The 11205-nt window shown below is 51.8% G+C and overlaps 1 protein-coding gene across 1 annotated transcript; it reads left to right on the top strand.

Moving 5' to 3' along the window:
* Positions 1–203: 203 nt before the first annotated feature.
* On the top strand, positions 204–10797 carry TBX21 (T-box transcription factor 21). Its single transcript, XM_090291169.1, has 6 exons — positions 204–774; positions 7705–7859; positions 8232–8353; positions 8874–9032; positions 9181–9242; positions 9484–10797. Exons 1-6 carry the CDS (start codon positions 284–286, stop codon positions 10100–10102), a joined length of 1608 nt encoding a protein of 535 aa, XP_090147295.1. The 5' UTR covers positions 204–283; the 3' UTR covers positions 10103–10797.
* The last annotated feature ends 408 nt before the right edge of the window (positions 10798–11205 follow it).

Genomic DNA, 11205 nt, shown 5'->3' with positions numbered 1-11205 from the left:
GGGCGGGGCCGAGGTGGCGGGTGTATGGGGGATCCACAGAGCTTCATAAAGCCACAGCAAAGGCGCCGCGGTGCTAGTGACAGTGGCCCGCTGGGGAGGGAGACCGGGAGCTGCCGCGCGCCCGCCAAACACGGGCGCAGGACCCAGGCGTCCGAGCCCGGGTTCCGGTGGGGCGCCCGCCCCCGGGGCCCCCTCCCTCCCCCCAGCCCCAAACCCTCTGGGACGCCCCCGCGCGGAGGGGGCCGGCCCTCGACGACCGCGGGAAGGTGCCCGCCCGCCCCGTATGGGCATCGTGGAGCCGGGCTGCGGAGACATGCTGACGGGCACCGAGCCGATGCCGGCGAGCGATGAGGGTCAGGCGCCGGGCGCTGACCCGCAGAACCGCTATTTCTATCCCGAACCTGGCTTGCAGGACGTGGCCGAGCGCCGCGGGGGCGCCAGCCTGGGGGCACCCTACTCCGGGGGCGCCCTGGTGCCCGCCCCGCCGGGTCGCTTCCTTGGAGCCTACGCCTACCCGCCCCGACCCCAGGCCGCTGGCTTTCCCGGGCCCGGCGAGCCCTTCCCTCCGACGCCGGGTGCCGAGGGCTACCAGCCCGGGGACGGCTACGCGGCCCCGGACCCGCGCGCCGGACTCTTCCTGGGACCGCGCGAGGACTATGCGCTGCCGGCCGGGCTGGAGGTGTCCGGGAAGCTGAGAGTCGCACTTAACAACCACCTGTTGTGGTCCAAGTTCAGTCAGCACCAGACGGAGATGATCATCACCAAGCAGGGACGGTAAGTGAGGTGCGCGCCGCAGCGCCTACCGGTTCGCCTCGGTCCCGCCGCCCGGAACTCGGACGCGTGTTTGTGTTTTTTTTTTTTTTTTTCCTTTCTCTCTTTTTCTGTCTAGATATTGCTAGTGTCTCTGTAGCCCTCATTGTTTTGGTTTAGGCTTTGGAGGGATGGAGAAGGGCTGGTAATGAAAAGTTCTGGGTTTGTTTATTCCCGGGAGATTACAGCAACAAGCAGAACTCAAAAGGGGGATAGATGAGAGTGGGTGCAATGAGAGTTACCTTGGTTTAGGGGGTGGTGTTTAGGGGTTCACCCAGATTCGGTGTGTGGCCTGCTCTCCGCCTGAGTCGAGGTGGCAGTAGGCAGAGTGGGAGCTAGTGTTGTGGGTCTGACCGGGCAGGGTACCTCTTTGCCCTTGTGCGTGTGGAAATAGAGGGAGAGGGCAGAGGGCACTAACCCAGCCCTCACCTTCCTCGGCCCCTGGTGCCCACCTCAGCTAGCCCCTTTGCTGCTGCTGTTCACAGGTCAGCTTTGGGTGGGGTGGTAAGACTAGGATTTGGTGACATGGAGGCACAGTCGCCAAGTTTCCTTTCCGGTAGTACTTTGAGATCATATGTCTAGTGCGTGTGAGTGTGTGTGTGGTTTGGGGGTTGGTAAAGCGTATGGGGGGCACAGATCCCTCCCAGGAACAGGCTCCTGCTGGAGGGCACAAATGCACATGGGCCGGAGCAGGTGAAGCAAACCTTTGGTCCCAGCTGGCAGCCAGTCCCATAGTCTGTACCCTTTGAAGTCTGTCCCCTGAAAGCCTGTCCACATAGTCACTGGTCCAGCCTGCAGAACCCATAGTTTAGGTCCCCCTGGGCTCAGTTCATGTGAGGTAGGATTTGGAACTGAGGGCGCTGCTTCCGGAGAGAGCCTCTTGGGTGGGGAAAGAAAGAGAAACTCACGGCTTGTGTGGTATTTGTTTAGTAAGCACGACTCTAAGCAGTCCCTGCCTGTGTCTGACATGTGTGAGTGTGCACCCACCTTTCCCAGGGTGCTCGTGTGGGCAGGAGACCAACAAGGTCCTGTCTGTGGAGGGGCTGTGTCATCAGTGGACCTGGCATGTGTTCAAGAGTGTATACCAAGTATGGTGCTTGGGGAGTACAAGGGGAGAGGCCATACTGGACCTGGGAGTTGGCATTCAGTCTGGGCATTGCTGAGACATTCTTCCCTCCTGATGATTTCTGTGGGGTGGCCTGGGATTGAGGGACCTATCCACCAGCCACAACTGGCTCAAGTTGCTGAGCTGTTCCTCTTTCTCCGAGGATGGACACAGGAAAGTTGGCATTTTCTTCAATGGCATGACCCTCATCTCCTAAGCCTTCTGATAATTCCTTTCTGCTCACCCAACCCTAGCCTTTCTGGGTATGCCCAGGCAAAACTCAGGTTTCTAATCCCATCGTGTCTGGATTGCAGGGGACCCAGAAGATCTTGTCCAGTCCCCTCTCTGCACAGACAAGGCCCAGAGACAGTAAGAGGCTTCTGAGTTTACACAGCACACCCGTCCCTGGCAGAACAGGCACCAGAACCCAGGTGGTATCTGCCTGGGTTTCTCCCATGCCCAGGAGTAAAAACATACCCACACTGTCCGAAGGCCCTGATGCATTCAGAATGCTTTCACTTCCATTATTTCTCTGTGCGCTAGGTAGGTCAAGTGATCCCCCCCATTATATATACAGCTGAGGGCACTGAGGCGCAGGGTTAGTAAGTGACTTACATTCAGTCACACAGAGACCTGAACTTGGGCCTCCACCCTGTTGTGTGGTCAGGAAGCCTCTTCACCCTGGGGCCTGGCCTGGGTCTCCCCACAGCCGCTGCCAGGACTCGGCCCCTCCAGTCTTGACAGATGGGGTGGACAGAGCATCAGCCAGAATTGCAGGACCCCGAGGGGTGCTGGGCCAGCTGCGAGTCTGCATTTCTGAGCGTGGGTCCCCATCTCTGCCCTTACAGCCTCCTTCTTTCTTTCATGTTCTTGCTGAATAATTCTCGACCCTTTTGTTGTCCGTTTTTAGATCCATACATTTATCTCTTTTTTCCTATATTTTTAATCATACATGCTATTGTAGTTATCCCCACATTTTCCCCTTTGCCCACCTCCACCCAGCCCCCACCCCACCTCCCTCAGGCCACACGTCTTTTCATTATGAAAAATTTCAGTACAATTGACCCTCGAACAATGCAGGTTTGAACTGAGCGCGTCTACTTATATGCCTATTTTTTTCAATAAATACTGTAAATGCATTAACTCGTCCCTATGATTTTCTTAGTAACACTTTCTTTTCTCTAGCTTACTTTATTATAAGGTTATAGTATATATGTGTTAACAGACTATTTATGTTATCTGTTAGGCTTTGGTTACTGGTCAACAGTAGGCTATTAGTCATTTAGTTTTGGTGGAGTCAAAAGTCATAAGAAAATTTGTGACTGCATTGGGATTGGTGCCCCTAACCCCTGTGTTGTTAAAAGGGCAACTGTAGATGAAGAGGAAAATGTACCGGACCTCCATCTACCCATACCAGCTTCAACAGTTGTCAACACCGGTCCAATCTTGTTTCTTCTCTGCCTTCACTCACTTCACTTCTACCCCTCTGGTCTGCAACTATATTAGTGATAATGTAAAGAATTACTAAGTAAATCTTAGACACAATATTATTTTATTATTACATGTTTTTTATGCACCTCTAAAAATGACTTTAAAAAAGATAACTGCAATACCATTAACAAACCTGAAAAGAAATGCCTAAATTTTGTCAAATGTCCTTCATTGTTTCCTCTGTGTGTGTCTGCGCGTGTGTGTGTGTGTGTGTGTTTTACAATCCTCATGCTCTTGATCCACCTAGAGGAACTTCTTCGAACACTGCAGGCTCCCTGTTGGAAGAGGGCAGTGGCCTCTCACCATTTCCTTTAATACCTCCCTTTGAATCAGGCCTCAGGGACCCCAAAGTGGGGTGGAAGGGTCAGCGGCCACACCACCCCCAATTCAGTCCCACCAGCCCTGAATCATCCCATATCTAGGAAGTTAGCAGCCATTTTCTTCTGCTACTGACTTCTGAAAAAGAAGAGTTGGGCTCAAAGAAGAGGTCCCTTTCTGTCCTCTTGCTTTGGCAGGCTAGCCTGTCCCTCTGTGGGTTCCAGTGACCTGCCAGCACCACCACATCACCCACGGCCTTCTTCCTTTATGAAAAATCCTTCCAGCCCAGGCCCACCCACAGCCCAACAGCCTTTTGCGTTGCGCTGACTCACTTGCTCCCAGATCCCTTCCTCTCCCTCCCACCCTAGACCCACCCCTCAGTATAGACCAGTGACACAGTCATGCTCTTCTCCATGGGCAGGAACCTGGTGGGGAGCAGGTGGTGATTCCAGGGTCAGAGGCTCATCCAGGCAGCTCAGATGGAACTGGGAGGGGAAAATTGAGGACAAACTGATGGACTGGCTAGGCTGGAGACTTTGATGTTCGATTCTGTGTGTTTGTGGAGCTATGGGGTGCCAGAATTGTTTTGTGTTTCTGTGAAGCACTGCATTTGTGCTATGAATGTATTGGCGAGCATGTAATAGTTGACGGTAGACATTCTCAGTAGAGGAAGAGAGAGGCTGGTGCCTGTGTGTGTGTACATTAATTGCTGGTAATCCCCACTTTCTGGGTGTGATTAGTTGATTATTATGATTAAGGTAACTTTGGGTAGGTCTGTTGTTAAGCAGCTCATTTTGCATCTGTGGACGTATGTGGGACGTTAGGGGTTGATGAAACAATCTCGGTCCCGCACAGTCCTCCATCACTGGCCTCACAGTCACTGCGGTTTTCCCTCCTCTATATTCCCAATTCCAAGAACTTTATAAATCCTTCAAAAATATTTTTAGCTTTAAGGCTGCTTTAATTTGTGCTGACTGGCTTCGTTTCTCTTAGGGCGGGTGAAAACAGCTTTGCTTTCTGTTTGGCCGTTTGCTAATGACTGGCTGATTTCTATGAAGTGGGTCTGAGGTTGGTGGGAGGAGGAGACCCCTTTATCATGGAGTACATTTTTCCTTTTGATGGATACAAGGCATGGCCAGAGAACCCTTCTAAAAGGTGCTACCCATTTACACCCCTACCAGTAGCATATGAGAAGACGTATTTCCACACAGGCTCATTAGCATTACATAGATATTACTGATTTTAAAACACTTTGCCAACATGACTGACAAAAACCATCTTCTTTGAATTTGTGCTTAATGGCACTGAATTGGAGCATGTCAGAGCTGTTCGGAATGGGGGAGGGATACAATGACCCTGCAAATATTTCAAGGTAGGGTGGTCTTTAGGGGCATTGGAGGAGTTTGGGGTCTTGGAGCTTGTCCTCTGAGAACAGAATGGTCAGTGGTCTTTTGGGGGGTCTCAGTTTGGCACCCGACCTATCTTTGCTCCCTGTTCCCTCCCAGCAAAGTGTCATGTCAATCTGAGGCTATTTTGGGATTCCAGCTGGTGGTGATTCTAGACTTTTAGGGTGAAATTGAGACCTCCCTTCTCCTCTCCTTTTTGCCCGTCCTCTTCCTGTGTGTCCTCCATTTCCCTCTACTAGTGATAAATGAGATGGAGGGATGGCGACCACAGTCTATGCTATGCCTTCCCACCATGGAGCTGTCACAAAACCTCTTCAAGCCTCGTTTTCTTCAACTATAAAATGGGAAATAATGTTTTATATCTCCATGAACTGGCTGTGACGTAAGTAGAGGCTCAATGAATATGTTTTCTTCTCTCCCTTTAGCCCCACGAGCTTGGATAGGAACTAGTGACCATATAAGAAACATGGGAGTGGCCTGACCACTGTCATAGAATGTGCTGGTGGTAGGAATGGGTTGAAACTATTCTCCTACATTCGATTGCTCAAGGCCTCATTTCTAACCTTTAATTTCTCAAGTTGACTGGCCTGCCGAATCCCTGGGACCCAGGGCCCGGACCTTGAACTCTGGACTCTTGCTCAGGGTCCTTCAGCCTGGCCAGAGGGCTTTGACAACTCTGGGCCTGGAAGAAGGTGGGATGGGAGTGGGAAGGGAGAGTGTGAGCTGAGTTTCACATCTTTTGAACGTCTTAACAACTGTCAGAGAAAAGATGGACAGGAGTCATGATCTCCATTTCCAGGTGAAGAAACTGAGGTTTGATTTGACAATTAACTTATCCAAGATCATAAGGCCAGTAAGTCTCTCAATCTCAGATCAGGGTAGTCTGAAGAAGACAGGAATGTGATAATGCCCTCCTGGGAGATCTCCCAGGGTTATTAAGGTTATTTCTCTGGGATCCTCTGGGGACTAGGATCCACCCAATAGTGTTCCTAGGGCCCTGGAATTCTCTTTGCCCTAGGTTTCATGACTCATGGATCAGGGCCTTTCTTCCGATCCAAGGGTACTTCTTGTAGGAAGAGGAGAGAAGTGTATGGGAATGAAAAGTAATTCTGGTGAGGGTAACTCTGACATCCTGAAAACTCTGTTCTTGCTGCCTGTGTTAGAAGAGAAAGGGTGAATCATTGGAGATGATGATGGCACTGGTGCTGGTAGAGGTGGTGGTTGTAGTAAAGGTGTGATGGTGGAGGTGGTAACTGTAGATGCTGATAGTGGAGTTGATGGTAGAGGTGCTGGTTGTAGTGATGGTGATGATGGCAGTGGTAATGGTTGAGGTGCTGGTTGTAGTGATGATGGTGATGGTGAGGTGTTGGCTGTGGTGATGGTGGTGGTGGTGGGTCAGATACTTCATGACAGAGATGGAAATGATGGTTGTGGCTATGACGAAGGTGGTGGTTGTAGTGATGGTGGTGATTGGGATGGTAATGATGGTAATGGTGGAGGGGATAATTGTAATGGTGATGATATGGAGGTGATGCTGTGGTGATATGGAGGTGACAGTTATAGTGATATTGGTGGTGATGGTTGTAAGGATGGTGGTAATGGGGGTGGTGATGGTGAAGGTGGTGGAGATGGTTGTGGTATGGGAGTGCTCCTTTCTCTGAATTTATTACTTAGGCACAATAATGCACCATCCCAACACCAACTTCCTCCACTTTCCCTGGGAACCAGGACTTCGAGCATGAGGACTGTGCTTTATAGAGTCCTCTTCTAGGTAAATGGAAAGCCCCACCTAGGACTTTAGCTGCTTCTCTGAAGGCCCAGGCCTGGGCAGGCCATACCACAGACATCATGCCCAGAATAATGGGACGGGGAGAGCCTGTGGACGAGCACCATGAGTGTAGGAGGGTGCTAGCACTGCGAGAGCCACAGTGGAGAGAATGGATGCCAGACTGAGGCCAGATCAGAGCTTGGGGTACTGTGGCTTGAGGACCTACTAGTAACTGCCTGTGGGGGACTGGCTTGAGGCTTTGGTCCCTGCTAGGAAGCAAACTAAGTTTACAGATAATGGTGTGCAGCTAATGTCTAGCAACTGACCCTCTGAAAGAAAAGCATTTTTTAAAGCTCAGATTCATAGTGTTTGCTGATTTCCATGATATAAATACTCATACGATGGCTGATTTTAAGCTACCCATATGATATTACTCAACGCGGAATTGGGAAGAGTCATGGAGTAGTACACATTATCTAGTATTTCTACACACAGATACAGTAGGTGCAAATAGTCTCAACAGCAGAGATAATAGGAAGAGGTAGTAAAAGATTTGAAAAGTGATGATTTTTGAGTTTTTATTGCCTTTGTTTTATAATATATTTCATTGTGAGTACATATAACTTAATTTTTAATTATGGCTGTTTAACAGATGGCTGGCAAACTTTCTGAACATGTTCAGTTGGCTCTCATGAGGAGTGGCAGCCGACTCCAGCACACGGCTAATGAATGGCCTTTGCACAAGGTGTGGCTGTCCCAGGGATGGGGGGCTGATGCATACTGGTTGGTCTCTTTGTTCTCCCCAGACGGATGTTTCCATTCCTGTCATTTACTGTGGCTGGGTTGGAGCCCACCAGCCATTACCGGATGTTCGTGGACGTGGTCTTGGTGGACCAGCACCACTGGCGGTATCAGAGCGGCAAGTGGGTGCAGTGTGGAAAGGCCGAGGGCAGCATGCCAGGTATGCGCCGCGTTCGGGAGGAGTGGGCACTCTTTCTCCAAGACTGGGCGCCCCCTAGTGGATCCAGGAGGAACCCCTCCCCAAAGCCCCTGCACCCGACACCTAGGATTTAATTCCCCATCGCGCTCCACCCCATCTTATCCCGCTTCATCCTCTCCCACTTCTTGCTTCCGTTCTGTTTGTTATCACTTTTCTGCTTTGCTCTGGCCTGTCTTCTGCTCTATCCTCTGCCCACACTTCCCCTTTCCCTGCCTCCACCGGTCGTCCCCTTGCATCCTTTTTTGACATCCCTTTGAGAACAGACAAAGATGGCCCGCATCACTGTGGGTCTGGCACTGGGGGCTGCATGCCAAATAGGTTAACTATCCACAGGAAACCGCCTGTACGTCCACCCAGATTCCCCTAACACTGGAGCCCACTGGATGCGCCAGGAAGTTTCATTCGGGAAACTAAAGCTCACCAACAACAAAGGGGCCACCAACAATGCGACTCAGGTGGGAACTCCTCCCCAAGGACAAGCCCCGCCCCCACCTTCTGGACGGGAGGCTACAGGGGTATCCTGCAAGCTGATACTGTTTGTAGGAGTCACTTTCTTCCTCTCTGACTGTTTTTTCCCACCCACCTTGAGGGGGAGATGAGATTGGAAGAAGCTGAATCTCAGGGCAGACAGGGTGCCACAATCAGGCTGACACAGGCCAAGCCAGTCTGGGGGTTTCTCCACCAAATCCCGGGCTGCCGTCGCTTGGGTGCCATGCTGGGCATAGAGTTGGTACCTGGGGTCGCGGGGAATGGTTGCCCTGAACAACCCCATTTGTGCTAATACGTTGGTCACAGTAGACAACTGGGGATAAGAAATGAAGCAAAAGGGTAGAACCGGTGCCTCCAAGGAGCTGGAAACTGGAGTTGGAAGGCCTGGGAGAAGTTACATGGTGGCAGGGCAGGGGATTGGACCTCATGACCTTAGGGTTGGGGGATCCTCCTCCCCACCCCCACAATCTTCCTGCTCTCTCTCAGATGATTGTACTCCAGTCCCTCCATAAGTACCAGCCCCGGCTGCACATTGTAGAAGTGAATGATGGAGAGCCAGAGGCAGCCTGCAACGCTTCCAACACGCATATCTTTACTTTCCAAGAAACCCAGTTCATTGCTGTGACGGCCTACCAGAATGCCGAGGTGAGGGCTGCCCTGGCAGCCAAGTGTGGTCCTGAACCTGGGAGGGGGGGGGACAGGGAGAGTGGGGCCCCAGTCTCCCTTGGGAGGGATTTTGGAAGTTTCCTAGCCCCACACTCAGGATACAGGACACTCTATTTCCCCTCTCTAGATTACTCAGCTGAAAATTGATAATAACCCCTTTGCCAAAGGATTCCGGGAGAACTTTGAGTCGTAAGTGTTACTGGTTTCAACTCACCCTTTGCAGAGGCCTCATCTTGACCCCTCCCGAGACCGAGTGTGACCCCAGATGTGCTCAGCACATTTCCCTCTCTGCTCTGAGGATGGATGGGAGAGACTGGGGTGGGTGGGCCAGGGAAGAAGGATTTAGGGAGGGAAGTGCAACAGGCAGGCTCATTGGTGGTTGGTACTGCTCCTGACCCCTGTCTTCTTGCGTCCTTTTTTTTTGTTTTAGCATATATGCATCTATTGACACCAGTGTTCCCTCCCCGCCTGGACCCAACTGTCAGTTGCTTGGAGGAGACCATTACTCTCCACTCCTACCCAACCAGTATCCTGTTCCCAACCGTTTCTACCCTGACCTTCCTAGCCAAGCCAAGGATGTGGTTCCCCAGCCTTACTGGCTGGGGGCCCCCCGGGACCACAGCTACGAGGCTGAGTTTCGAGCAATCAGCATGAAGCCTGCATTCCTGCCCTCGGCCCCTGGGCCCACCATGTCCTACTACAGAGGCCAGGAGGTCCTGGCACCTGGAGCTGGCTGGCCTATGGCCCCCCAGTACCCTCCCAAGATGCGTCCGTCCAGTTGGTTCCGCCCCATGCGGACTCTGCCCATGGAACCTGGTCCTGGTGCTTCAGAGGGGGCGCGGCCAGAGGACCAGAGCTTCAACTCACTGTGGGCTGAGATCACCCCCATCCGGCCAGAGTCTGGGGACTCAGGACTGAGCGAAGGAGACTCTAAGAGGAGGCGTGTGTCACCCTATCCTTCCAGTGGTGACAGCTCCTCCCCGGCTGGGGCCCCTTCTCCTTTTGATAAGGACACTGAAGGCCAGTTTTATAACTATTTTCCCAACTGAGCAGATGACCTGGTGAAAAGGAACAGAAAGAGTGTTGTTAGGTCAGAGGACACCAACTAACAGAAAACAGACTCAGGACTGAGCGGTCCCCGGCTCCCTCTGACCCTTCTCCTTTTGTAGTTGGTGGAGAAAGGGGGGGACCAAAAAGGATTCTGGGGTTCACTGGCTGCTTCTTGGCGCATGGTGAACTCTGAAAGGAGTGTTCCCTCCCTTTCCTGTGCCCTAACTACAGTCGTTTACCTGGTGCTGCTTGGACACAAAGAAGCGTCCTCTCTTTTGGGGGGTGGGTGGGGGGTTCAGGTGAGGAAGTGGAGGTTCAAGTCTCTTCCTCTGTAGAGGAACTTTCAGCATTTTTGTTTGCATGTGTGTTAATCCCTGATCTGAAAATAAAGGTATATGGATTTTAAACAGTCAGCCAGTCAAGGTCAGGGAGAGGACTCAGGTGACTTTGGGCAGCTGGCGTAGGTCCCACCCGCTCAGAGACAGCCAGGTCTGAGGGAGGGACTGGGATGTGGGGGGGGAACGGTGCTTGTCTCAAGAAGCAAGGTCTTGGGGAGGGTTGGTTATGTGTGTACGCGCGCTTGTTTCTTTTTTATTTTCTTTGGAATGGGGTGGCTATTTATTGTAAAGAGAGTGATGTCTGGATATATTTCTTTGTCTTCATCACTTTCTGAAAATAAACATGAAACTGTCAAGTGTATCTTGCTCTCGTGTCTGGGTCGGGGACATAGGGACTCCACTGGGAACTACAGGGCACCAAAGTTGTTCTGTGGGCTCCGGAACAGAACCTGAACTTCCAAAGAAACTGTACCCGCTAGAAGCCTAAAGTGACTTCGTTCCAGGGATAAACTGAGTTAGAGCAAGAACTCACATCCTACCTTCAGTGCGCAGGTTGATGGTGGTTGCCACCTCTTAAGGCGTCTTGGGACAGACAACCATTCTTCGGCTTGTGCGTGCATCCTGATCCTGCCCTGTGGGGGAGAGGTGTGAGGGCGAGGCCAACGGAAGGACTGGGGTGGGGGTGGGGGCTCTGAGGGGAAGGATGGCCTTGATTTCTCTTTGCATTTATAGCAACTTTGGTTCTCCATCTTCATCTTAGGATT

This window comes from Furipterus horrens, unplaced genomic scaffold (assembly GCF_987537825.1).
Source record: "Furipterus horrens unplaced genomic scaffold, mFurHor1.1.pri manual_scaffold_11, whole genome shotgun sequence".
In the NCBI taxonomy this organism is placed as follows: domain Eukaryota; kingdom Metazoa; phylum Chordata; class Mammalia; order Chiroptera; family Furipteridae; genus Furipterus; species Furipterus horrens.
Note: the sequence above shows the minus strand (reverse complement) of the source record. Positions and strands in the feature narration are given on the sequence as shown.